Source organism: Emys orbicularis, chromosome 5 (assembly GCF_028017835.1).
Source record: "Emys orbicularis isolate rEmyOrb1 chromosome 5, rEmyOrb1.hap1, whole genome shotgun sequence".
Classification (NCBI taxonomy): Eukaryota; Metazoa; Chordata; order Testudines; family Emydidae; genus Emys; species Emys orbicularis.
Window position 1 is genome coordinate 99797435 of NC_088687.1, and position 27036 is coordinate 99824470.

General features: G+C 42.9%; 1 protein-coding gene across 1 annotated transcript in view; it reads right to left on the reverse strand.

Moving 5' to 3' along the window:
* Positions 1-27036, reverse strand: part of LIMCH1 (LIM and calponin homology domains 1) — a 99807-nt gene that overhangs the window by 21757 nt on the left and 51014 nt on the right. The window contains exons 15-22 of the mRNA XM_065405513.1: positions 26581-26674; positions 24081-24250; positions 23115-23220; positions 17283-17311; positions 9778-9861; positions 7029-7121; positions 4557-4661; positions 2532-2668 (exon numbers count right to left, since the gene is read on the reverse strand). Coding sequence (XP_065261585.1) covers positions 2532-2668; positions 4557-4661; positions 7029-7121; positions 9778-9861; positions 17283-17311; positions 23115-23220; positions 24081-24250; positions 26581-26674 — 818 coding nt within the window. The remainder of the gene's footprint in view (positions 1-2531; positions 2669-4556; positions 4662-7028; positions 7122-9777; positions 9862-17282; positions 17312-23114; positions 23221-24080; positions 24251-26580; positions 26675-27036) is intronic.

The window sequence follows — 27036 nt, forward strand, 5'->3', positions numbered from 1 at the left end:
CCAAGAGGGACCCGCCGCCGAATTGCCGCCGAACAGCCCGACGTGCCGCCCCTTCCCCTTGGCCACCCCAAGCACCTGCTTGCTGGGCTGGTGCCTGGAGCCAGCCCTGCCTTTGTATAATGTTCAGCCTGCTCAGGAGTGCCTTGTCTTTGTGAAAGCAACGGCTACCAGCACTGAAAATCCTGTTCCTTGTCAAACCCTCTGGCCAGTTCAGGAATGAGGATCCTGGTTCTCTGTGAAAGGAGCTATTGCTAAGTTGGAGATCCTTTCTTAAACTAAGAAACCTGGGAAATTAGTACATAAACACACGACAGTACTTGTGAGTTAAGATTGCTCTATACATAGCACACCTGACAGCCATAAAAGCCAGGAAATGAAAAGGGAAGGTATCTAAACATATCCGCAACAGGGCGGCTTCCCCATGGGCTGGAGAGCCTGGGTCTCAGCCAGCCCTGATTACAGATGAGCCCCACCGGAGGGGAATCAAGTAATTTAAATACAGGCTAAAAGGCAGCAGGAACCTGCAGAGAAGGCCTGGTGAGAGAGTAGCTGAGACTGCCAGAGGTAGATGGAAGCCTGACAGTAAGCTGAAAAAAGCTCTCCAGCCAGGGAGGCATGGGAGAGACCTGCCCAAGAAGCAGGGGAGAGAGGCCTACCTGGAAAGGCCTGGGGACTGGAAGAAGGACAAACTCCATGCAGGAGGCACTGGGAAGCAGACAGACAGACACTCTCAAAGAGGAGGGGGCTGTGCCCAGCTGAAGTCTGCATGAGTTTGTGTTTTGTTTTGAAAGACTTTGTGTTGGACTACTGGGAGAGAGACACTGGACAAGGATTGGAGCCTGGAGGGCCAGTGTGCATCTGAAGACTAAATAAATGGAATCCCTTGGGATTGTCTGAATTACTTTTTGAACTGTGCGCTCTTCAAGGAGCCCTGAAGAGACAGGATAGCCATAGAGACAGGGTGCTGTGGAGCGACTTCTGGCCACAAAGGGGTGCTTGGCAGGCAGTAAATGGCCCCGGCAGTACAATATCTTTTACTCCTCTACCCAGATAAGCCCACTTCACCACTAGAACAGCCACTATACAACACAGGCTACACATTAGAACCTTAACCCTGCTTCAGTAGGAACATCAGCCTTCCAGCACCCTCTACCCCAAGCATGAGTGAGTATGATGTTCCAGAACTATACAGAATAGCTAGTAAGGGGGATGGGGTCCGGTAACTCCCTGAAGGAGGCACTGCTCTTCCTTGGTAACTTCCTGAAGGGATGAAGACGAAAGCAGAGGGATGGCACTAAACATAAACGTATACATCTGGGAACAAAGAACATAAGCCATACTTACAGGATGGGGGACTCTAACCTGGGAAGCAGTGACTCTGGAAAAGATTTGGGGGTCATGGTGGATAATCAGCTGAACATGCGCTCCCAGCGTGATGCTATGGCCAAAACAGCTAATATGAACTTAGAATGCATAAACAGGGGTATCTCGAGTAGGAATAGAGAGGTTCTTTTATCTCTGTATTTAGCACTGGTTCAAATGCTGCTGGGATACCATGTCTAGTTCTGGGGTCCATAATTCAAGAAGTCTGATGGTAAATTGGAGAGGGTTCCGGGAAGAGCCACGAGAATGATGAAAGGATTAGAAAACATTCCTTATAGTGATAGACTCAAGGAGCACCTATTTAGCTTAGCAAAGAGAAGGTTAAGAGGTGACTTGATTACAGTATTTAAGTACCTACAAGGGGAGCAAATGTTTAATAAGGGACTCTTCAATCTAGCAAAAAAAATGGCTGGAAGTTGAAGCTAGACAAATTCAGACTGGAAATAAGGTGTACATTTTAATGGTGGAAGTAATTAATCATTGGAACAACTTACCAAGGGTCATGGTGATTCTTCATCACAGACCATTTTTAAAGCAAGATAGGATGTTTTTAAAAATATATGCTCTAGGAATTATTTTGGGGAAGTTCTATGGCCCCTGCTAGGCAGGAGGTCAGAATAGATGATCACAGTGTTACTTCTGGCCTTAGAAAGGGATCATAGAGAACCGGAAAAAGAGGAGAGTGAGAGACAGATAGGATTTCAAGAGTAAGGGGGGGGGGGGGAATGGAAAGACGGGAAGAGAAGAAGTGAGAAGACAGATGAAAGTGGAAAAGACACTGGGAAAAGAATAAATAAATCAAATGAGAGGAGGTAAAAGCAAGGAAAGATAACCAAATATTGTTTTAAAAGTATAAAAATTGATACATTCCATTGTATCTTCCCAGTAGAAAAGAGGGACCTCAAAAGGGCAAGTGGAATCTTGGTAAGGGTGAGGGATCTCTGGGTTGATTACAGATTGAAGGAGTTGAAGAACAGCTGAAGAGAGATTGCGGGCCAGAGTAGCTGTGTAATGTGTAGGAATGGAGGTTACAAGCACTTCCACACACCCAGTCTGAGCACAGTACATAAAAACAATTTTGCTATGTGCCCAGATGACAACCTTACAAGTACATTAACTTGTCTAAAATTCCTTGATTTAACCCACACCTTTTCTTTTCCAGGCATGGCTCACTTTTCTTGTTTTTGGCTAATGATGCACCCTCCTGCTCCCAGGGTAATTTCTCCTGTCTTTTAATTTCCTTTTGTTTCTCTTCCTCTTGAGAGTCGCTCAGTTCCATCATGTTCTACAAAAAAAAGTGAGAGAATAGTGAAGATCTTCTCGTGAACCCAACTTCAGAACATGCATGAGAACAATACAGGCTGTCCCTCAGTGTACTGTATTTGTTACACATAAAGGAAATGCCTTCAAGGAAAAATGAACTATGTTACATAAAACAAAAGTTATTTGACCTTACTGACACTGACCTTGGATTTGACTGGGACAGTGTTTAGAAAAATTAACATGATTATACTGAACTCATAACAAGGAAATTATGGAAGGGCATTTCCTCTCCAGAGAGCACAGCATTTATTCAACACAGAAGCCATACGTGGTGCCAATTGGAAGATTGTCATTACAGAAAGATAATGTGACATTCAAAACACGGTTACAAAATTCCTCGGCCTTCAAAGTTAAGCTTCAAAAACAAAGCTGGTTAATACACGTTCACTGCTGAGGTGTTTTTGAGACATCCCATGGGAAACAAAATGAGTATTTATTCACACGCTCCATTGCCTGAGCAATACAGTGATTGAGTAGAATGTGGTCTTCAGTACTGAAATACAGTAATAAATTAAAGGTACTGTCTAGCAGAGAGCCTTCAGTATGACAAATGCTCATCTCCTTCTCCATTAGAATGAAAAGAGAAGAAGCCACGCTGGGGCTCCGATTGAGAGTTTACCAATAACTACAAGCTAGACTTTGCTAGTCTCCCAGAAGTCAAAACATAGCTATTCTTGATTTCTGTCATGTACCAGTGATGTACTCCTCACCCCCAGTCTGGCCTCCCTATGCCTTGCAAACGGGCCAAAACCATATAAAGGAGTCCTAAAACCCCTGTCACCAGCCATGGGAGGATCCCCCCAGTGCAGGTATTGTGGTAAGTAGTCATAAGGCTGCCTCTTGAAGACCACCTCAAGTCCTGGTGTAAGGGGTGTGCTGGGGTGGGTCCACAGCCCTGCAGAGAATTTGTGCAGCCCAAGGAGGCTGCCAGAACTTAGTCAGGCCCCCAAGGCTGTCTCCACTGCCAAAAAAGGTGTTTTTACAGCAGGATGGCAAATTCAAGTTAGCTATCTCACTGTAAAATCCTAGTGGAGACAACCCACTATTTTTTACCTCAAAGTAGCTAGCTCAGGTCAAAGCCATGTGGGGTGATTAAAGTGTTGATCTTGACAACCTTCAATGAGGCAAAAACGAAGTGTGCCTTGTCTCTATTAGAATTTTACAGCAAGCTCTTTTGCAGTAGCCACACCCCGTTTTGGGCAGTGGCGACATTGCCTAGTTGAATGTGTCAGGCTAGCCTTTGTGAAACGCATTCTCCAGCTGGGCACTGGATGCATCAGGAGCCATGAGAGGATCAGAGTCTGAACATTCCTGTGTTATTTCCATCTTGCTTTAGAGAGAAGTGGTCCCATGTTCTAAAGGCAAATTTTAGAATTCCTAGGCCTTCGCGTGGTGGTCAAAGTAGATTGAAATACAAGGGTGACGTCTGCCTGCCAAAGAAGAGGGGAAGCAATGAGGGGAGTAATGCTCACCGAAGACAGGGGGAGGAAGGGGAACTCTCCATCTGCTTTTAATGGGGAGCTGTGCAACTTCTGACCCCTTTTACTTAACCCTGCTCTTGTCTAATGTAGGATGGTGGTAGTTTGCTTTGGGGTGTGGCTCTGTATTTATAATAATACACTTTATTTACACACTGTATAGTGCTCAGAGGCATATAACTGGGCACATTTTTATTGAGAAGTGCTTTTAAAAGTTAGATAGGGTGTTTCATGAAACAAACTGCCTTTCATGCTATTCCTAGACCCTACTGATCTTAAGGGAATGATCTAACTCCACTGAACATAGTTTTGCCTTTACTGCCTCATTTTCATTAACTCCTAGTTTACATTCCAATTCTGTCAGACACTCACCATTGTCCCATTTTCTTCAGTGACAGAGGAAGAAGTGGAGAGGGGTTCAGCAGAGCTTGAAGAAACAGTGAACGGAACTACAGTATCCTCAATTATCTTGCGCTCCTAAAGGAGAGGTGGGAGCAGGCAGGAGGAAGAGGAGAGATTAAAAACATGAAGCTTGCCAAAGGAACATTGGATAAGATCTTACTCCTGAGGGAATTCCGTGCCAAAACATTAAAAATTCTGTGCCAAAAAATTAAAATTCTGCAAATTTCTGCATATTTTATTTGTCAAAATAATACAATATAAGCATGCCAGTTTCAATTATTTTGGTAATTTATTTCAAAATATCTGGCAGCAAGTATGTCTGTAACAATGCAGACCAAAAAAAAAATATTCTGGTATTTTTTTGGACAAATAGATTCCTTACTAGTGTATTAATACAGAACTTTGAGTAATTCATTTAAATTACAATATAGAATTGTATTTCCTGCACCTGTCAGAAGCAGTGCAAAGGCTTGGGAGTGTCAGGGGCAATGGAGGTGGTGAGGGAGAGGGAAGGACCCTGGAGTGAACCTGGAGGGTTGTTGTGGGGAGAAGTATGGAACAGGTTTTTTGTGGGGGGAGGGGCACGATTTTTAGGGAGTTGGGGAGCCTCCCCCATGCAGACCCTGGCTGATCCCAAGCCTCTCCCATTCAGTCAGGCACATCTATCCCTGTCCCCGCAGTCCCCCTCCCCCACCCCATGTGGACACGCACCCCCACTCCCATTCAGTCCCTGGCTAAATGCTGCCACCCCACTAGCTCCTGAGCCCATGCCCCTGTCTGTCCTCCTCCACTAGCATTCTGAACCCCAGTCTGTGACCCCCCAGCAGCCCCATGTGCCCCACTCTGTCCTAACCTGGCTCCACGGGCTAGGTGCTGTGATGAACTTTTACTCCTGGGGGGATTCTGTGCCACTGCATGCACACAGACTTTTTTTCCCCCTCCACAGAAAATACATTCTGCCCCAGATGTGCTGCAGTTCCACCTTTTGCCCACCAGAGGCTGCTGTGGCATCAGAACAGCCTGCTGCATTCATGCTTTTAGCTGTTCTGGCACCACAGTGGTCTCTGGTGCGCGAAAGGTGGAACAGCAGCACTTCTAGGGCAGAATGTATTTTCTGCAGAAAAAAATAAAATTCTGTGGGACACATGAATTCTTTGCATGCACAGTGGCGCAGAATTCCCCCAGGATTAAGATCTTCAAAAGCAAGAGTTTAAAGTTAGGCTTAAAAATCCATATTTAGATCACTAGGTAAATGGCCTGAGCTTCAAAGTTGCTGGATATGCAATACTAAGCTACTAGACTCAATATCAAATGCCAGGGCGTTTTAATTGATAGTTGTGTATTCCGTAAAAGTTTTTCCTTTTCTCAGTTTTAAATTTGCTCCATGCCTCTAGTCATTTTCATTGCCTTTCTCTGAACACTATGTACTCGTGCTGTATCTTTTTTGAGATGGGTTAACCAGAACTGGACCCTGTATTCCAAGTGAGGATGTGTTACTATTTTATATAATGGCATTGTAATATTTTTCAGTATTATCTTCTATTCCATTCTTCAACTAGGACATAATTATTATTATAGAATTAGCTGAAGTTATTCCTTCCCATGTTCATTTCTTTAAGTTTGCCAACACTGAATTTCATCTGCCACTGTGCTGCCTATTTGCCTAGCTTTGCTAGGTCTCCAAAGTCCATCATAATTTTCTCTGGTGTACTTCGCCACCAGCCCCATTATATGATTATGAATGCCAGTGTATCATGGGTGGTAAACTGGGGAAGTCACAACTGCTGCTGCTGGCCAAGTACATGCTTGTGTTTATTGATATGCACATTCATATTGGGAATGCCTGTTTAATGTCGCCTAAACCTATTTTTCTGCCTCCTCTTTCCTACATTCCTATGTCATTGCATCTATAGAATAGACAAATTTCCTAAAATAACATTTAATTGTTTTCTAAGTAATGCACGGTGGCTAGACATTATGGTGATGGGTGCATGAGAAATGCAGAGAGAGTTCAGAAAGATGCGTTACCTCTCATCAGGGTCATGAGTATGCCATTTACTACTCAAGCACTGATTATCCAATGTTAATCTGCTTAACTACAGTACATAAAAGTATGATTAGAAACAGGCAATGAATGTGACAAGACAACTTAAGAGAGACAAACATTTTCCAAGCTAACTGCACCACTGGAACAGGATGAAGGGATGACTTGAGCACAAGACAAAACAAGGGCATGGAAATTAAAAATCATTAAACTAACATGAGCTTCTGACATTTCCATTGACAAGATGTAAATTCTCTCACATAAAGGATCATCATAAATGGTTAGTATCTAAGTGACAGTCCCACTAGTAAAACATTTTAAAAATGCATAGAAGCAAGATACACCTGCACTGGAACTGCAAGATCACTTCTTAAACTTGCTTCTTTTGAATGTTATACCTCCTCATAGTATCTACGCTCCTCCTCTTCAACTTCTTTCTGTGCTTTTTCCCATTCTTCTTTCAGCTTGTCCTGCTCCTTCTGGTACCTCTCCTGTACAGAATTTCAGTACAATTTATTCAATAGGAAACTTAATAGGGGATTCTTTTTATCTGTTTCAGTTCAATGGTTAAAAGACAGTATTTATGTTCTGCAATATCTGCTATGTATCAGGAAACAGGACCCACTAGAAACTGGCTCATCAGAAAACAGGCATGCAATGTAAAAACAAGAACATGAACAAACTTATCTTCCCTTCCCCTTCCCCCCCCCCCCCCCCCCCGCAGGGGAGTTTTATATTGTTTAGTACTCTTAGCTTATTGTAAAGCACCAGGGACACTTAAAGTCTGACTAGTTAGGAGTTTTCAAATGCTAGATGCTGTTCAAAATGAAATTTATTTTCAGCATTTAAAAACAACCATAGCTTATGAAGAGCTGAAGAGTTCGGAAAAAAAGCTATCAAAACACTCCAATATATTTAAAACATATATTTTGCATTAATCATTGGCTAAAATAGCTTCTGAATTTAACTGGCTTCGCAAATATTAGCTTTGGCACTAATCTAATAAAGATAAGCTGCTACTAGTACAATTTAATGAAAGATGAAAAACCATGTAGGCTCATAAGATAAATAGACAATGTATAAAGGTCTGAAGTGGATAAGATGATGATTAGCTGAGTAGTAGGTTTTCTTCCTAGATGGGATTATTTCTTGAGAATTGAATCTCCCCAGCCCTGCATGTGTTCTGAATCAAAAGAGAATCTCTTAAAGAACTCTTTAAAATGCTGTGGTGTCAAAACTGTTTTTTCTGTATTGGAACAGCCAAGTCACACTGTTTCCTCTGCACTTTGGTTGCAACCTCCTTCCTCCAAAATATTGTGCAAAACGAAGGTTAAAAATACCAAGAACACAAAACCCTGACCCATAAGAAATTCGTTTATTAGCAATTTGATAACCAGGCAATCTATGAGGTATAAAGAGACTAAGCTCAAGAATGAAATACTGGTCAAAAGCAATCCATTCTTAAATATGTAAACCTGCATTTTTATTACCCTCCATCCCAAGCTTCTCTCCTGGTGCCATCATCCTTGTTAGGAAAGAGAACAAACAAGACTTCCTTGGAGCCAGTCAATGTTGCTCTCTTGGCTCACTGCTGAGTGACATGAGGAAGTTTCAACTTCTCTCTTTCCAGATTGGAAAATAGTGCCACTATGGTTCGCTCAGCCAGGACAGGAAATTGGCCCCCCAGGTCTCTTACATTGCTTATTATACTACTAAGCTGTACACAGAGAGTTTCCAGAAGCCACTTTATAATGGAGAAGTTTAGCTTGGTCTTCTTAAATTAGGACAACTGTAAACAATCATCTACAAAATCTAACAAAGTAATTGTTTGTAAACAGTGTTCTCATATGCACAGTCTTCAAGAAAAACTACCAAAGCAATTAATCAACACATAGCTTATGTTTTGCGTGCTTTAAATATAGACCTACTGTATGGTATGTATTTGGTGGCTATTCCTGAATCCCTGAACTAATGTTCTGGTTAAAAACAAGATAAAAGTGGAAGTCCCACCTGATGCCAGAAAACAAAACAAAACAAAACCACCCAACAAAAAACAAACCACCTCTCTCTCTCTCTCTCTCTCCTTCCCCCAGGATTTGTGGAAAAGTTTTGGAGAGATTCAATGAGCAGGTAGTCAGGGGAACCAAGTTGAGTACCAAAGAGCAAGAGGCGTTCAGTGTCCACCTCCATCCCCATCCAAGATGTGTTTCTATTTTCTTTTACCATCTTACCACCCAAGTATGGTGGTTCATGGCATAGATAACTTATGACTGGGTTTAGAACAGGGTGGAATCAGTCAAAGCTGTACACATGTGTGTACAGGGATTTACTAGTTAGCCCATCTCTAACAGTAAGTATGATCTGAGCACAGAGCACATGCTGATTAGGAAAGGCTGATTTACAAGTTCACATATTGTACACAATCCTGTTTGACAGAAACAAAACAGAACACTGAGAACTGAACCCATAAAAGAGTTAAGACAGTTGCCATTATAGATGTGGATAGCCATACATCAACTCACATTAAGCCAGATGCTGTTTCACAATGTTTTACTTTTGTATTTTAAAAAACAGCATGCCTCTGAAAACAAATCCTATACTGAACAATGGCATGTTTTTGAAGTAAGCTAAAGAAAAACAAATAATGCAAATGTATTTTTATGGATAATATGTTTTCATGAAGTATATATTTATTAAATTCTATCATTTAAAACTATTAGGCATGATAAGGTATTTCATAAACCAAAAAATCACTTTTGATTTATACCAATAAATTTAATTCCTCTCCTTTGAGAAATAAAATTAACTTACTCTTTCACATGCTTGACAAAACAGTAAGTTTTACAAGCATTTGCCACAAATTAAGAATTAAATTATTCATTTCTGTTCTTTTTGTACATAAATTGGGCAGAAATATTTTTAAACAGTAAATTTAAATATTTTTTACATTTAACCAATTAAATTCTTTCATGTGTTCAGTATCTTCAAACAATTTTAGGTTTATTTGATAAATATAAAATATTCAGTTTTGAAACTAAAATTAAAACAGTCATGAAGTGAACTGTGCTGCTCAAGGTCTAACAAGAGTGACAATTCAACTGAAAAACAAGTAAGCAATAGCGGGAAGAAATTTAGTAGCACAAGTACCTGAAGCAAGCGTTCCTGTTCATGCTGCCATCTTTCCTGTCGCTTTCGTTCCTCTTCTGGATCCCAGGACCAGAAACTGAAACGCTTAGATAAATTGAATGAGGTTATTAGGATCTAATAATATACATCACAAGACAATCCTAAAAAGTTGCACAATGTAGTCACTTAAACTATTCTACCAATCAAGTGAAAATGTTAAGCTACAAGTGGAATTCAGATTTATAATTGCTTCAATTTACAGTACTTCTCATGGTTAGCTACCAGTATTCCTAGCTACACCATCAACTGGAAATGGTTTTATTTTTTCAATATATATATGTTGGGGTCCACTAGGCATAGCTACCAGGTAACTCGGGGGAGCGGAAGGCCAAAGTGTCGATGAAACTCTTTTGCTCTGGGCCTATCTGAACCCCCAAACCCCATCTTGTGAACTCTCACCTACTTCTGTGCTCACTGCTTACATGCTCTGTAGCAGGCTGAAGCAGAAATGTATTGGTCAGCGTTTCTAGCAGATGGCTGCAGTTTCACTCACACTAGCAGAAATAATAGAGATAAGGAGCGGGGGAAAGGAGGGGTAGTTAGTTTGCAGGCGTCTAACCCAAGGTCGCAGAGACGGGGAAAGTTTTCTCACAAGCTTATGTAGAGCTTATTGTAACAGTTGTCTGGAAGGGAGGGGTGAGGGGGAACAGCCAGACAAAGAGATGTATGCAACCAGTTTGGGGTATAAAAGGTAAAATTTGTTTGTATTTGTGGCACTGGATTTGAGACATGCTGGTCTCCTAGTGCCATTTCAGAGCTCTGAAATAAACTTGGCTTGCTTTCTCCCCTCGGTGTCTTTATTGGTGCTAAGCACACCGGGCCACGGACCATTGTTGTCCCCTCGAGCCCTTAGGCGGCCAACAGTTTTGGCGTCCCTGGGTGGGCTCGAGGCTGAAATTTAGCCTTGCCCGGATCCCTCCTGGTGGCCGACGGATTACGGCGACGACCGACGCCCAGCGCGCACCGGTGACTTCATCGGGGGCCTCGGCAGAGACGTGGTTTGCTCGACCCCGGAGGGCACAACGGTGCAACGCACACAGACAGTGGAGAAGCAGCTGCGGGCGACGGTGGGGAACCGGTCCCGTGGATAGGGCGACGGTGCAGAACCGGACCCTTGGATAAGGTAGGAACAGTCCAGTGGGGACTTTACCTGTTTTGACCTGGGGACGCCCAGAGTCTCCCTAGAATATGGGGCAGGGACAGAGTACAGCCGGCAGGGTACAGTGTACACCCTTAGAATGCATTCTGGTGAACTGGAAAGTGTTTGGATCTGATCAGTTGATTAAAAGTAAATTGAAAAGGTTCTGTACAGTTGATTGGCCTCAGTACCAGCTGGAGTGCCAAGAAAGGTGGCCACCGGAAGGATCACTTAATTACAGCATGATCCTTCAGTTGTTTTGTTTTGTCAGAGAACAGGTAAATGGAATGAACATCTCTATGCGTATACGTTTATGGTGTTAAGAAATAGGACTGATATTTTGCTCAAGTGCCATTTGACTCCGACAGGCTCGGTAGTATTGGCTGCTAAACCCCAGAACCCTCCCACTGTTGTAATGCCAGAATCGGTGTCCCCTTCGGCTCCTCCACCCCCACAGGCTTTAGAGAGTACCCCCCCCTCCCCGTGGGATTGTATCCGTTGATTACTGAGAGTGTGGTAGCCCGTCCAGGAACCCAGGAACAGCCAGCACAGATAGTGTCTGTGTATTCTCAGTTGCTTTTAACCCTGTACGTCTGGCAGAGGCAGGAGAATTCTCGACGAATCCAAGCAGGTTTATTTCAGTCTTTGAAGGGTGTCTAGCTAGCCATAAGCCTGACTGGGATGACTGCAATATACTTATGAAAACCCTGTTGTCTGAAGTGGAGCGGAATCAGGTTATAGCTAAGGCTAAGAAGGAAGACGGGGAAGGCATTTAAGGTTTAAAAGGGAAAGCTATTGGACACCAGAGGTTGTACAGAGGGAATCCTCAGAAGTGAGTGTGCTCGTCTTGGTTTGTTGCTTCAAAGCTCTGTATAGAAGTTATGTTACTGGAAAGGTGTATGATGGCAATGTGTATGTGTTAATGGTTGGAGAAAAGGTGTATGAGTGAAGAGTGGAAGGTTCCTTTGGAAGTTAGAAGAAGCCGAGAAAGGGAGAAGAGGAAAAAGCACGGAATGAGTTAACTGAGAGGAAAATACAGCTAGCAGGCTCATCCAAGGACAGTGTTCACAGCTAAGACTTGGCTGACAACCAAGAGAAAGGGGGGCCTGAATGTGCCCAAGCAACTGTGAGATCTGCAAAATACTGCAAGGCATAATGAAGACAAACGAAGGGTTAAGAAGCAGCTTTGCTGGACCGTATTGGCCCAGGGATTTAAAAATTCCCCCACTCTGTTCGGCCAGGCTTTGGCCAGAGACTTGGAGGAGTGGGATAATTCAGATAGAGCCCTCCTGCTGCAATATGTAGATGACTTGTTAATTGCTGCTGTGGGTCTAATCCCTTGTCTCAGAGCTACTGTGAGTCTCCTAAACTTTATTGGACTGCGAGGATACAGGGTATCTCAAAACAAAGCCCAAATTGCTCTTACAGAGGTTCAATATCTGGGATTTCACATCAGGCAGGGAGAGAGACAGCTCTCAAACGAAAGGAAGGAGGCTATCTGCCAAGTTCCCATCCCCAGCAACCATAAACGGCTTAGGGCATTCCTGGGCATGGCAGGTTTTTGCAGAATATGGATTCCAGAGTTTGGACTGTGGGCTAAACCTCTGTATGAATGTGTTAAGGGAGCGGAACATGACCCCTTTCACTGGTCCCTAGAAGCGGACAGGGCATTTCGGCTATTAGGTGCCTGGAAACGTCCTGTGGCATACTTTTCTAAGCAACTGGATCAAGTTTCAAAGGGATGGCCAGCCTGTTTGAGGGCGGTCGCAGCTACTGCTCTAGTGCTTGGGGAAGCTGAGAAACTGACACTGGGAGGAACTGTGCAAGTCTATGTTCCCCATATGGTCCGAGCCTTGCTGGACACTAAGGGTGGTCTTTGGCTCGGGTTGCTCGGTACCAGGCGAAGCTGTTAGAGAATCCAGAAGTCACCCTGCAGATCTGTCCTTCCCTTAATCCAGCTACCCTGCTACCAGAGTCAGAAAAGCAGGAACATGACTGTCTAGAAATCATAGATGTTCAGTATTCTAGCCGCCCAGATCTAAAAGATCAGCCACTCCCAAATGCTGACTTGGAATGGTATACAGATGGAAGTAGTACTGTTGTGGATGGGCAAAGGAGGGCTGGTTATGCTATTGTGACACTTCATGATACCGTGGAAGCTGAGAGTTTACCGGCAGGAACGTCTGCCCAGCTTGCTGAACTAGTGGCCCTGACCCGTGCCCTCGAGCTGGCAAAAGACAAACGGGTTAATATCTTTACTGATTCAAAGTATGCTTTTGGGGTATTGCATGCTCACGCTGGTTTGTGGAAGCAAAGGGGAATGCTAACAGCCCAAGGCTCTCCGGTCAAGCATGGGTCTCAAATTCTCCGGCTTTTAGAAGCAGTACAACTCCCCTCAGCAGTAGCAGTGGTGCATTGCAAAGCCCATCAAAGGGAAGATCAAGATGTAACCAAGGGCAATGCCAGAGCAGACAGGGAAGCTAAGCGAGCTGCTACCCTGAAATCACCAACAGAGGAAAATGCCCAAATGCATGCCCTCATCCCATCAGTGGGTGAGCTTGCAGCTGCTCAGTACTCCCAATAGGACAGTCTCGGTCTCCAGGAAAAGGAGGGATGGCTTTATTCCACAGAGGGAAAAATCCTCCTGCCCAAGGACTTGATTCAACCAGTGTTGCAGAAACTGCATCAAACCACACACGCAGGCAGAGAGGCTCTTACCCAGCTCATGAATAAATATTTTCTAACCTCTGGACTTAAACCCCTAGCATCACAGGTACAAGCTGAATGTTTAATCTGCCAAAAGAATAACCCTCGACCAGGAGTAGCAGTGCCACCAGCCACCCTGGAACCTACCCCAGGCCCAGGATTGGTGTGGCAAATAGACTTTACTGAGTTTCCCAGGACCCAAGGGTACAGGTACCTTCTTGTCTTAGTGGATCGATTCAGCGGATGGCCTGAAGCCTTCCCATGTTGCAACAACACTGCCAAAACAGTGGCTCTTAAGTTTGTCAAGGAGATCATTCCTCGCTTCGGCCTTCCCCAGTGGATGGAATCGGATAATGGAACACACTTCACATCTCAAATTGTTCAAAAGATATCAAGTGCTCTGAAAATCCCCTGGAAACTCCACACACCCTGGCGACCACAAGCCAGTGGAGTAGTGGAACGCACAAATCAGACACTCAAGCGACACCTCTCAAAGGTCTGTCAGGAGGCCTCTCTTAAGTGGCCTGATGCCTTGCCCCTTGTGTTACTTCGCATTCGTGCTCTCCCTAAGGGTAGGATAGGGCTTAGTCCCTTCGAGATTATGTTTGGAAGAGCATGGCCTATGAATGGTACCCCAGTTCTGGCAGGGGAATGGGAAGTGGGGTATGGTTTCTTGTCTCAGTACATGTGCCCTCTGTCTGCTGTTCTTTCTTCTCTTCACAGGTACACCAAAGATTCACAGCCTCTTCTGCTGGATACCCCGGGTCCACTCCCTGCAGCCTGGTGACTCCGTTCTCGTGCGGACCTGGAAGGACGAGCCTCTCCAAGAGAAGTGGAAGGGACCCCACACCGTCCTGCTTGTCACCCATACAGTGGCAAAGGTCGAAGGACACAAGAACTGGATTCATCACTCCCGACTGAAAGCAGTGCCCGCTCCTAAACAGTGGACTGTCCAGCCTGCGGAGAAGACTGCGAACGACGATTTGGGACTTAAGCTGTTATTCAAAAGACAGTAAGGGTCACTGGGAATGCGTTGTGATCTTTCTGAACAGTCACAGCATACTCCCTGCGAAAACCCTGAGCATTGGTTTTATTTTCTCACAGAAGGCCGACCTGGCCTATGTATTTGGTCTTGTTATTTTTTGACTTGTTTAGTGTCAATAATTCTTCTTGTCTTCTGGGTATTTGGGTTTGTGGTAACCCTTTCCCCACAAACCACCCTACGGGACTCACAAGGTAACAATGGAAAGGCTAGTTATGGGGAAGCCTTTTGGGTTTGTGGTACTAGTGCCTACAAATGGCTTCCTAATGGTTGGCATGGTAGCTGTTACAAAGGCTATCTTGCTCCTCCCCTCCGCATTCTACCCAAGGCTCCCTCAGGTCGTCCCTAGGTATTATCGGTCCTTGAGAGCTACCTTAGAACCCATCAGTGAAGGAGACAGGTTTGGGATGATAGCCCTCCCTTCCTATGGGGTGGGATGGCTAACCCAACTCTACAGAAGACTGTCTAAATTTCTCACCCAGTTTGCCAATGATACCCTGGCCATAGAGAAAAGCATAAGTTCTGAGCTGTACCAGCTTCGACTGCTGGCTTTGCAGAACCGACAGGCCCTAGATTATGTGTTAGCCTCACGAGGCGGGGTCCGTGCCCTTATAGGAGAAGAGTGTTGTACCTATGTCCCAGAGTTTTCACAGGACATTAACAAGCACATCTTGTCAGCCAAACGGGCCTTTAACCAGTGGAAGGCCCAGGAAGGGGAACCCACTATTTTGGATTCCCTTTGGGGTTGGATACCTGGTTTAGGAGAACTAGGGGATATAGGGGGAAGCATTGTTCGCATCTTGCTCACAGGTGTGGTGATATGTTTTGTTCTTGTTCTTTTGCTCATTTGCTGTAAAGTGCTCATACGTAAGACTTGTACCTCCCCCTCCCCAGAAGTTCCCTTATACCCTCTCATTGATAATCCTGATTGTATGGAGCTTAATCGCATTTTGTCTTTAGAGTATGAGAAAACTCTGACAAAGGTTTGTTGAGTGTTCTCAAAGGAGGGATTGTTGGGGTCCACTAGGCATAGCTACCAGGTAACTCGGGGGAGCGGAAGGCCAAAGTGTCGATGAAACTCTTTTGCTCTGGGCCTATCTGAACCCCCAAACCCCATCTTGTGAACTCTCACCTACTTCTGTGCTCACTGCTTACATGCTCTGTAGCAGGCTGAAGCAGAAATGTATTGGTCAGCGTTTCTAGCAGATGGCTGCAGTTTCACTCACACTAGCAGAAATAATAGAGATAAGGAGCGGGGGAAAGGAGGGGTAGTTAGTTTGCAGGCGTCTAACCCAAGGTCGCAGAGACGGGGAAAGTTTTCTCACAAGCTTATGTAGAGCTTATTGTAACAGAAGTCTGGAAGGGAGGGGTGGGGGAACAGCCAGACAAAGAGATGTATGCAACCAGTTTGGGGTATAAAAGGTAAAATTTGTTTGTATTTGTGGCACTGGATTTGAGACATGCTGGTCTCCTAGTGCCATTTCAGAGCTCTGAAATAAACTTGGCTTGCTTTCTCCCCTCGGTGTCTTCATTAGTGCTAAGCACACCGGGCCACGGACCATTGTTGTCCCCTCGAGCCCTTAGGCAGCCAACATATATGTCATAGAAAAATCATTTGATTTGCAAATAAGAACTAGGAAAACATCAGGTAGAACAGGAGAAAAGAAGAAATTGAAAAGAAATTCCAAGGGGCATTGATCTACATATACAAATATACCACTTTAGTAAAGAAAAATAACCAAATGCTTATTTTTCCTGAAAATAATCCTCTGATGCCACAACTATCAAAATAAATTATCACAGCAGAACAATGTTCACACATTTCAGATCTTGGACACAACATCCAATCTCAAGTCTTGGCTTAAGATATTATTTATACTGCAATAACATCCACGGGCCCCAGTCAGATAAGGGACCCATTATGTGATGTGCTAAAATTTTTTCTTCAGAAGCTGAGGCCTTATGATGTAAAATATCTAATTACTCTACATTATGAGTCCTATGCATTCTCAAATGAGAAAAATATCTATTTTCAGATGACGAGCAGTACATGGAATACAGGATGTGCTGTGTTCAAATACATATGGGTTTCCTAGAGGGGTAATGGATTTTGATCTGTTGATCATTTCTTGTATGTAATAATTTCTTTGCAAGTAATCAGAAGGAACAAACAAACAGTCACAGAACCCTAGAGCTAATGGAACTATTCATTCTCAGAGTTAAGCATGTATGTAGGATCCAGGCCAAAGTGAATCCACACAGCATAATACTGCATTTCTCCTAGTTAAAGGGAAAATTCTACTCTCAGTTTAGACCTGTGCAACTCCACTGATGCTAATGGGACTGCACAGGTGTAACTGAGGACAGAACTTAGCCCCATATTTGTTTAAAAGTGTATGGAGTGTTTTGGATCAGATTTCTTTTCTTTCGGTTAAAAGAGCTGAGTTTTCTCCTTCCTGTTTGAGTCTATTTTGAAAGGGTTTTTGAAAGAATCACTGATTTAGTTGTACCATCATGCAAATCTTTACACTAAACACACTAATATTTTGCTATTAAGAACAGTGCAAAGAAGTTACTTACATTTGACTTGTCACTATTATCAGAATCCGCTGCAAAAGGAGACAAACAAAAATTAATTCCCCAAAATATTAAGATTGTCAAATATGCTTTATCTTAACTTGAAATAAAAAGCCTAGTCACAGCTGTATAAAGAGGAAACGATCAATTCAACTTTATAACAATACCTGCCCCACAACTAGTAGCAATGAAAAATTACGACACAACAGATCAGAGAAATAGATTGTACCCTCCACCACCAAAAATACTTTTGATCTGGCTACAAAGAGCATAACATCAACAGTAGGTTCTAAGCTACCACTAGCTACTGACAACTACTTTTGGTCAGAGTCATTAGCATTGTCTGAAAAGAGTGTTATCAAATTAACTTAACTTTCCCTTCACTATTCAATGTGGGGAAAGAAAAAAAGCATAGCAAGGGTAGGACATGTCAAGGGAAAACACTATTCAAGTGTCACAGTTACCAAGAGAACCACTGCCATTTTCTATTAAGTGCCTTTGCACTAAACTGCTTAAAAACAGATGTAAAGTAAAAATAAATTTAAAGGAAAATTATTATTTTGGTGTCTGAAACCAAAGCATTACATCTGCGTGTAATCCAACAGCTCTTTGCCAACTGTGCAACAGGAATAGGCACTTTCTATGAAAGCAGACAGTGGAAATAAGTACCAGTGATCATCAGCTTTTGCCCCAGCACACATTTTAAGACACCTACTACTCAGTGCAGCGGGAAAGATGCAGCTACTCCCAGCGCATCATTTACCTGACTGTGAGAAAAACTGTGAGCGTCGCCAGGAGTTCCGAACCTTAAGCGGAACACTGGCACAGCTGGGTGACTCTAGAGTGGATGGCAGAATAGAAACAAAACAAGAAATATGACACTGTGAAAAGAAAACTGATTACCAGGTAGAAGTGAACTCAGTGACCAAATGGATTTTTAAATTAATTCATTAATCGCTTTAAAGGGAGGTTGATCAAAGCTAGTTTGAGTTCCATTTTCCATGGTGATAAATTAAGAGGGTTTTTAGTTGAAACCTAATTAGTATTTAAAATGCTAATGAAATGCTATTAGTATTTAAAAGCTGTTGGTGTGGTATACTTCATCTAAATGTCCTCTAACACACTGGTGCATAATTAAAGACATTTTTCTCCCAGTCGGTATCCTACATTTTTTAATCTCAAACTCATCATGAGCTTTTACATATATCACACATGTTAAAGTTATTTTGTATTGTTTGACCTTCTCAGCAACATGTGGGCTCTAGAGCACATGAAGAATTTCAACATTACTAAAAAATTAAATATCTACATTTTATAATTCAATGTATGGCTGCTCTCTTGTTTAGTTTAAGTTAACACTTAAGTTGTATTATGGGTGAAGAATCTCCCAACTTATTACAAGTTCAATTTCTACTTCCACTCAGGGTTGTTTTGTTTTCCGCAACTGCCATCTAAAGCAATTTCAATCCTGAAAACAGCAAGAAGGGGGAGAAGTCTTTGCACTGCTTATACACTCCGTCGAAGCCCATTTAACCAAAGGTTTCAGGGGACACTAGAAGGTCAGGTAATTCTTGGGGTTGCTCTATGATTTCTTCATGGTATGTGTATTATTTTGCACACTATTAAAATCTGCATATCATGAGGATAAAAAGGAAATTTTCATGATTTATATCAACTTCATCAAATATTTGTGAGGTAAGTTGAAGTGTGTGCCAGATCTATGCATTGTTATCATTCACTTTAATAAGAGCCACACATGAGCAGATGAGGACAGAACTTAGCTCCAAACCTTTTTTTCATCAAAGCGATTACTAAGCTATTTTCATCTTAGAACAGCAGTACTAGTAAAATAGAATACCCTTAAATATAATATGCCCTTTAACTCAATGTCAGATATATAATCGTGCCATCCTGGTCTTCCTGACTTGCGCCATACATCTGCTGTTGTATTTAAGGAAGGTAGTGATAATAGTGTAATTATCACCACAGAAGTACACTAACAATACTAGTACAGAAGCAATTGTTTTGGTGAAAAATAATTATTTACTTTTTAAAAGTCTGCTTACTTACCTTGTATAGTAACTGGAGTTTTGAGATGTGTGGTCCCCACGTGTATTTCATTCAATGAGCGCATTTGCTCCATGAACCTGAGACTGGAAGATTTTTCATAAGCAGCGTCTCCTGGTCTGTGCCGGTGCGCATCTCCTCTTGTACTCTGAGCAGAGGGCATAAGGGGCGATGTGGACTGATCAGCTTTCTAGTTCCTTCTACTGTGAAGAACCTTAGGATAAGGACTTGAAGCACAGGGGAAGGAGGGCAAGTAGTGGAACATATGTAGGGACCACATATCTTGAAGAACTCCAGTTACTGTACAAGGTAAGTAACTGGACTTTCTTCAAGTGAAGGTCCCTGTGTATATTGCACTTGAGGTGATTCACAAGCAGTGTTTGTTGAGAAAGCAGATATGAGGAACCCTGCTGTACCACAGATTGGAAGACCACTCTGCTGAAGGATGTGTCTACAGGAGACGCTTGTGCCAGGGCATAATGTTTCACAAAGGTATGCACAGAACCCCATGTTGCCACTTTACAGGTTTCCAGAAGGGGAACATCATGAAGTGAAACTACTGATGGTGCCTGGGCTCTGATTGAGTGGGCTCTCACACCTTGTGAGGGGTCACTGTCAAGTCATAGCAAAGCACGATGCATCCTGAAATCCATCTTTGCTTCCTCTCTCATACATTCAGTAAAAAGAGAGAGAGAGTTAATGAGATTCCCTGAAGGATTTTGTCCTCGGCAGGTAGAATGCCAAGGTTGGATTGACATCCAGAGTGTAGCTTCTCTGGCAGCATGGTACTTTGGTTTGAAGACAGGTAGGTGGATGACCCACTTCAGATGGAATTCCAAGATTTCTGGAATGAAGTTAGGATGTAACCTCAAGGAAAATCTTACCCTGGTGGAAGACCATATATAGAGAGGATCCACCAGAAGGGCGCCCAGCTTACCTACTCTTCTGGCTGAGATGACTGCAACTAGAAACACAACCTTCATAGACAGATGAGCAAGGAACATGAGGCTAAAGGTTCGAATGGAGAATTTGTTAATGCTGACAGGAGTAAATTGGAGGTCCCATTGGGGTAGTACTGGAGGAAAGATTCTGACAATTCCCTTCAGAAACCTTACTGTAGCAGTATGGGCAAAGACTGAATGGTTGACCACCAGAAGATGGAAGATGCTAATGATTGCCAGGTGCACTTGCAAGGAGCTGAGAGGCAGCCCTGACGTTTTTAGAAAGAGGAAGTAGTCCAGAATAGCCATGACCTTGGAACCCTAGGGATATCCAATGATGCTGGCACTATATCGAGGATCTTTTCCATTTTGCTGTATAGCACTTTCATGCGGTGTCTTTTCTGCTATTGCTAAGGATGGATTGAACAGCTTTCAAGCACGACCTCCCTAAATTTGTCATTTATCCAAATACCAACCTGTTAAATGGAGAGATGAAGGGTTGGGATGAAGGATCTTGCCCTTGCCGCCAGCTCAATAGATCCAGGAAGAATTGGATACAGATGCACAGTGAGAGGCCACCTGGACAACACTGGTGAATTAGAACTGCCTCGGCCACCCAGGAGCAACTAGGCTCATTGACATTTTGTCTCGTTTGATCTCCCTCAGGATTCGAGGTAAGAGAGGGATGGGCAGGAATACGTATATCAGCAGTTCTGACCATCGTAACAGAAATGCATCCCCTCTGGCATTGTGGCTCCTGGCTGCTCAGGAGCAGAAGCCCGGGCATTTCTTGGTCTCTTGAGATGCAAAGAGATCCCACAGTGAGAATCTCCACTGTTGAAAGATGCACCATATCACCAAGTCATGTGGCTCCCACTTGTGGTCTGTGGAAAAATGTCTGCTGAGGCTTTCTAACAGAGTGTTCTGCACTCCTGGATGGTGCCTACTGAGAGGATTAGTCCTCGAGGGAATGTAACGATTCATCTGTTTTCTCACTGAATAGATTATTTCCCTTGAAAGGCAAATCATTCATGGTGGGTTGAACTTCTGTGGGAGTTCTGGGAGGACTGGAACTGGGAACCCCATCTCATAACCAAAAATGTTGCCATCTAGCGGGAAGTATCTTCTGCTCACTAGCGGGAAGTATCTTCTGCTCACTTAGTACAAAAATATTTCTTCTCCATTCTTTTTGGAGTAGGAGTGCCAAGTGTCTGGAGAATCGCAGACTATCTTGGCAGGTTCTAAGATGGTCTTATTGATTGGCAGTGCCACTTGATTAGGACCCGCACTGTGGAGGATATCCAATAACTTGAGGAATTTCTTGTACTTCCTCCAGGGGGCATCTAGAGCATATCTGCAATTCTCCTCAGGAGGGGATCTTGGAATTGTCGATAGTCACCCAGTGGTGATGTGACCACCTCATCTGGTGAGGACAATGATAATCCAGCAGGGACAACTGGCTCCACCTGGTTGATCCTCTTCCTCAGAGTGCTCCTGAGTGGGCTGAGGTTCTTTTCCATGCGGGGATGCCTGTCTCAACTCCCATTCTGTCCATCTGTATTCTGGATGGCTCATACATAGATCCAAAGGACCCCAAGTCCAATGTGAGGGATCATAGGGGTAAAACGGTGGTCCCCACAGAGAAGGGTGCCACTGTCCTTGGGCCACATAGTCTCTTCTGTGGGAGTGGGAAGGTGCCCATAAGATTTTTGAGCCTCTATCAGGGCTGACTTCTCTTGTCTTGATAAGGCTGATGAAACTCTCCCACTGATCCCAGATTCATCGGAGTAGTACAAGGCCCCTGTGTCGATGGGTGGTGCCATTAATCTTGGTGGTCTTAACTATGACTCGGCTGGTTGATGGTGTCACAGAACCGATACTGTGCTCCCTAACACACCAGTACTGGGGCATGGAGTCTTACCTGACATTGAGGATGTTGGAGAGGAGCTCTTCCCAAATGAGCATTTAGAGGGGGATTTCTCACATTTCTTTTGAGAGTGTTTGCTCACCCCCCTCAGGTCTGCCTTGTTTGTTAGAGCCCTCAGCTCTGCTCCCAGCAGTCACGGAGCCCAGGGCAACCATGTTCAAAGAGGAACTTTTTGGTGCCTCTGCTCAATGTACAGTGGGGGGTCAGAAAAGCCTGGTCAGATTGGGGTTTCATTGAACAATCCACCAGGAATTTTCTAAGCCTGAATTCATGGGATTGATGGGTTGTTCAAGGGAATGACCAGCACACATTGCTCTTGGAGGGGATATGAGCTTCACTGAGGCAATATACACAAATATCGTGATCATCACTGACTGGGAAGGCCCATGGGCAGACCACAGAGATTCTGAATCCTGGGCAGGGCTTGGGCATGGTAGCCACCCCAGGAGGGGGTCAGGGGGCCCCTGGCTCTACTAAAACTACACTTGCAATTGAATGAACTATATAAGACAGGTAAAACTATATACAATTATCTACAATTAGTAAAAAACAAATGCTAGCTAAAGCTGCGGATGCTGAAGAAGTGCAGTCTCAGACCACGGGCAGTAGAAAAAAACTGGAAAAGTAGCTGGTCTAAACTGCCCCTTATGCCTTCAGTTGGGAGCATGAGGAGGAGAAAGGCATGGGGCAGGGACCAATGGACACTGCCAGTGAAAAATATTCCAGTCTCATACACATGGAACACATGTGCACCTTGAGTGGAATATGCTAGAGATCATTACTTGAAGAACTGTAGGTCAAAGGACAGCTATTTTTCTTTTGACCCTTCTAACAAATGTTTAAATACCACCCAGTTAAATTCTACAAAGCTACCGAATACTCCTGTTTTCTTTTGCTTACCTTGTTCATCAGAGTTCTGCAGAATAACTTGGCTGGTCTCAGGTACTTTCTTCAAAGATGGAAATAATATACTCCCTTCTTGTTCTGGAGCCTTTGACTTCACTACCTATACAATTATTTAAGAACAGACATTAACATCCAGAAAGCATCATGTCTGACTGAATAAAATGCTAGCATACAGAATTAACAAGGTCCTAATTCCGCTATATGAAGTTTTTTCACATATTTTCTGAATCAAGATTATGATGCTAAACTTTTACTTACATCACTTGGATGTAATTTTTAAATTCTGGATTTTTTTTTATTGTTTACTGCCCCCCTATGTGATATTAGCACTTCCCTAGATACCAAGGCTGCTACTAGTCCAAAGATATACAGTGATATACATTTCCTCACGGCAGAGTCTTGTCAGACACAATCACTGTCTCAACCACATGCACTCACTGAACATTTCAAAAAGGCTTTAAGGGCAAACTTCTTTCTTTTACATTCTTCAGATATTCTACTTTCCCTACACACAGAAACACAAGATCTTCAGGTCTGATTCTCTGGTCTGCTCCAGCCACTTTACTGCTCGGGGCAGGTGTTGCAGAATCAGGGAGCTGCAACTGAATTGAGTCATGAGTCTGCAAACACTATAGGGTGCACTGTTCAAAATCACAATTAGTCCCATTAACTTTAACTAGCCCACTTGCAACAGAAAATACCATGTTTGCAGAATTCGCAAGCTTGGACCTTTGGTTCAGTGCACATAGGAATACCATAGTTTAGTTCTTCCGTGTGGAAGAAAGAGGAAAATTTTGTACTAAAACAATGATTCAAGATTGTTCACTAACAGGCTGCTTTGATTAAATTCCTAGTTTAGTATTACATAAGGTAAAGTAAAACCTAGCTCATTAACACTGAAAGCATTTGCATGGCAGGTCCTTTTCCCTCCCCCTCCCATGCTCTTCTGTATTACACTACCTTCTCTGTAACTAGGACCTCTGCTTCCTTCTGTTGTTGTGTCTCAGGTTTCTTCAGATCTTTATCTTTTGAAGCTGCTTCTTCAGAATGGGTGCTAGGAGGGAACTCCACGCTGGGCACAGCAGGACGTGCACAAGTAACAGTTGTCTTGAATTGTTTCTGTTCTGCAGCTAATCCACACAACACAAGAATCAAAATATGGTTTTTAGCATGACATAAAAAAAAATTAGAAAAATCCCAGCTATGTAAGAATTGCAAATTTTAAGAATGCTTTTTTGGGGGGGAAGGGGAAAGAGAGGGATAAAATAAAATCAGAGTGACTGTGGAATGGGGTTGGAAACTTGATGATCTGTGCTGAAAACATCCCTCAGAGTAAGCAGAACTTATTCTCTCAAAGAAACAGACATTAGGTCTGTATTCAAATGAGGATATTGCAGCTCAAACTGTCTCATTATCAATAGTGGATAGCACCTCAGATTTACCTATTTTTTTTTCACTAAAACAAGAAAGTGCACTGTCTTTGCTTTCCCAGGGCCTGGCTGAGACAGAGAGATGGATGACTGAGGCTCAGTTCACATAAAACAGAGGTGATGCTGGCTGTTTTGGGAAAGGATCTATACAGACTGGCAGGGGGAGGCTTGTACATCCTTCAGAAAGGTACAGTAGAACCACAGAGTTACGAACACTTTGGGAATGGAGGTTGTTCATAACTCTGAAATGTTTGTAACTCTGAACAAAATGTTATGGCTGTTCTTTCAAAAGTTTACAGCTGAACATTGGCTTAATACAGCTCTGAAACTTTACTATGCAGAAGAAAAATGGTGCTTTTAACCATCTTAATTTAAATGAAAGTTTCCTTACCTTGTCAAATCTTTTTTTTTTTTTTTAAACTTCCCCTTTTTTTAAAGTAGTTTATGTTTAACACAGTACTGTATTTCCCTTTTTTTTGTCTCTGCTGCTGGCTGATTGCATACTTCCAGTTCCAAATGAGGTGTGCGGTTGGCTGATCTGTTCATAACTCTGAGATTCTACTGTACACAATTTAGGGGATACCTCTGGATCCCCAGTTACTCCTTAAGTCCAAAGGGATTTAAGGGAGAGGCAAAAGTACTCTTTTCACCTACACTTAGTATGACCATTTCTCTCAGATATTGATCTTGGCACAGTTACCTTCAGCCTTTGTTACCTCCAGATTAGATCATTAATAAAATGAACTTCACTGAGCTACCATTGGAGACAACTTGGAAACTTCAACTGGTGCAGAATTTGGCCTTCCAGTTGTTCAATCACTGGTATGTTACACTAATGCACTGCATTGGCTGCCAGGTGCAATTCAAGATGTTGATAATAACCTTGACTGGGATTTATCTACCTGAAAGTCTGGGCTCTCTTTTTCCCCTCCCTGTGCACCACCAAAGCAGCTGAGATCAGCTTATGAGTCCTCGTTAATAGTCCCTGCATTTGAACAGCTAGGAGTTGGAGACAGAGGGTTTTCAATGCAGGGCAGAATGTGCTTCTTTCATTGAGATGATGGAGCTCAAATTGGTTAACCTTCAGGATGTGCTGAAAAGCTCCAATGGTTAGTCATGCTTTTACCTGAAGGATGGGAGGGGTATATTTATACTCTTATTACAGGCAAGTATGTAATTTACTGAAATATCTACCTCATATTGTTTGTATGTACCTGCACCAAGATAAATGGTGATCGGCACATTTTAGAAATTGAAAAATAAGTTAACATGATCTTATTATGAATAAGCAGTAAACAAAAGATATGTTGGAATGTAAATTGCTTTTTAGCAACATTGCTATTAGGGAAAAATAGCATCATAATTTGACAACTAGTTGAGAAAGTCAATTTTACAACAGTCTGACCAGGAACCATATGAAAAGCCTTAAAATAGAACTTCAAGGGTGAGTGCAATGTTGTTGATGCCATACATATATATTTATGAACCCTTAGAAAGATTGGCTTGAATTGCCTCTTGATATATTTCCCCCCCTTCCTTCAACGTGTAGGCTAAACTCCTGTGGGGTGTAATACTTTGGTCTCAGTTCAGTTGTTGGATTTAGTGTGCAAGTGGTGTTGGTGGCTTGTGAGATACAGAAGGTCAGACTAGATGATATAGTAGTCCCTTCTGGCCTTAAACTCTATGCATTGAAAAAAATATCATTTCTTGAACCGAAACCATTATTGCATTATCACTAGTTTCTACTTTTAGTACGTTCTGGGCATGCTGCACTTTAATCTAGAGTTATTCATATAAAGACATGTAAGTTACAAAATGGACATAATAGTCATCAGATAGATTTGAAAACAATGTACCGTAATTATACCATTTCAGGACAAATACAAGCTCAGCATTTTCTCCTGAAACCTCTAGATGTCACTGTGAATGCACTCTTCTTGAGCATTTAGCAGGGAGGAAGAGAAAAATCCACAACACAATGGATTTGTAGGGGAATATCACCAGGCTAAAGCAGTTTTGCAGCAACAAACCTGGTGAAGCAAACCCCGAATTCATCATTTCTGGCCCTCCAGAATCAGTTTCAGCTTTTTGGTTGGCTGGTTTAGCTTCTTCAGTGAAGGAGGCCTGCAGAGAACAATTTTATTGAAATAAAATGGCTAGAGCAAAAATACAGTTTCAGTCATTTCCATTTTGTAGTTTTGGCTTCCTCTTTGTAATGCTGAACAGCGAGTTTATGAACAGCATGGACTATTTTTGAGCTACAGTACTTAGCCTTAATTTCCTCTGCTAACCACATATCTTCTAAATGCTCACTATCATCCACTTAGGGTGACCAGACGTCCCGATAAAATCGGGACCTTCCCGATTTTGAGCTGTTTGTCCCACGTCCCAACCGTCCCGATTTTTGTCCCAATATTTTGCACCAGCTTTTTATTTATTTATTTATTTTTGCTCCCGGCTGGCAGCACTCGGCTTTTTTTGTTTGT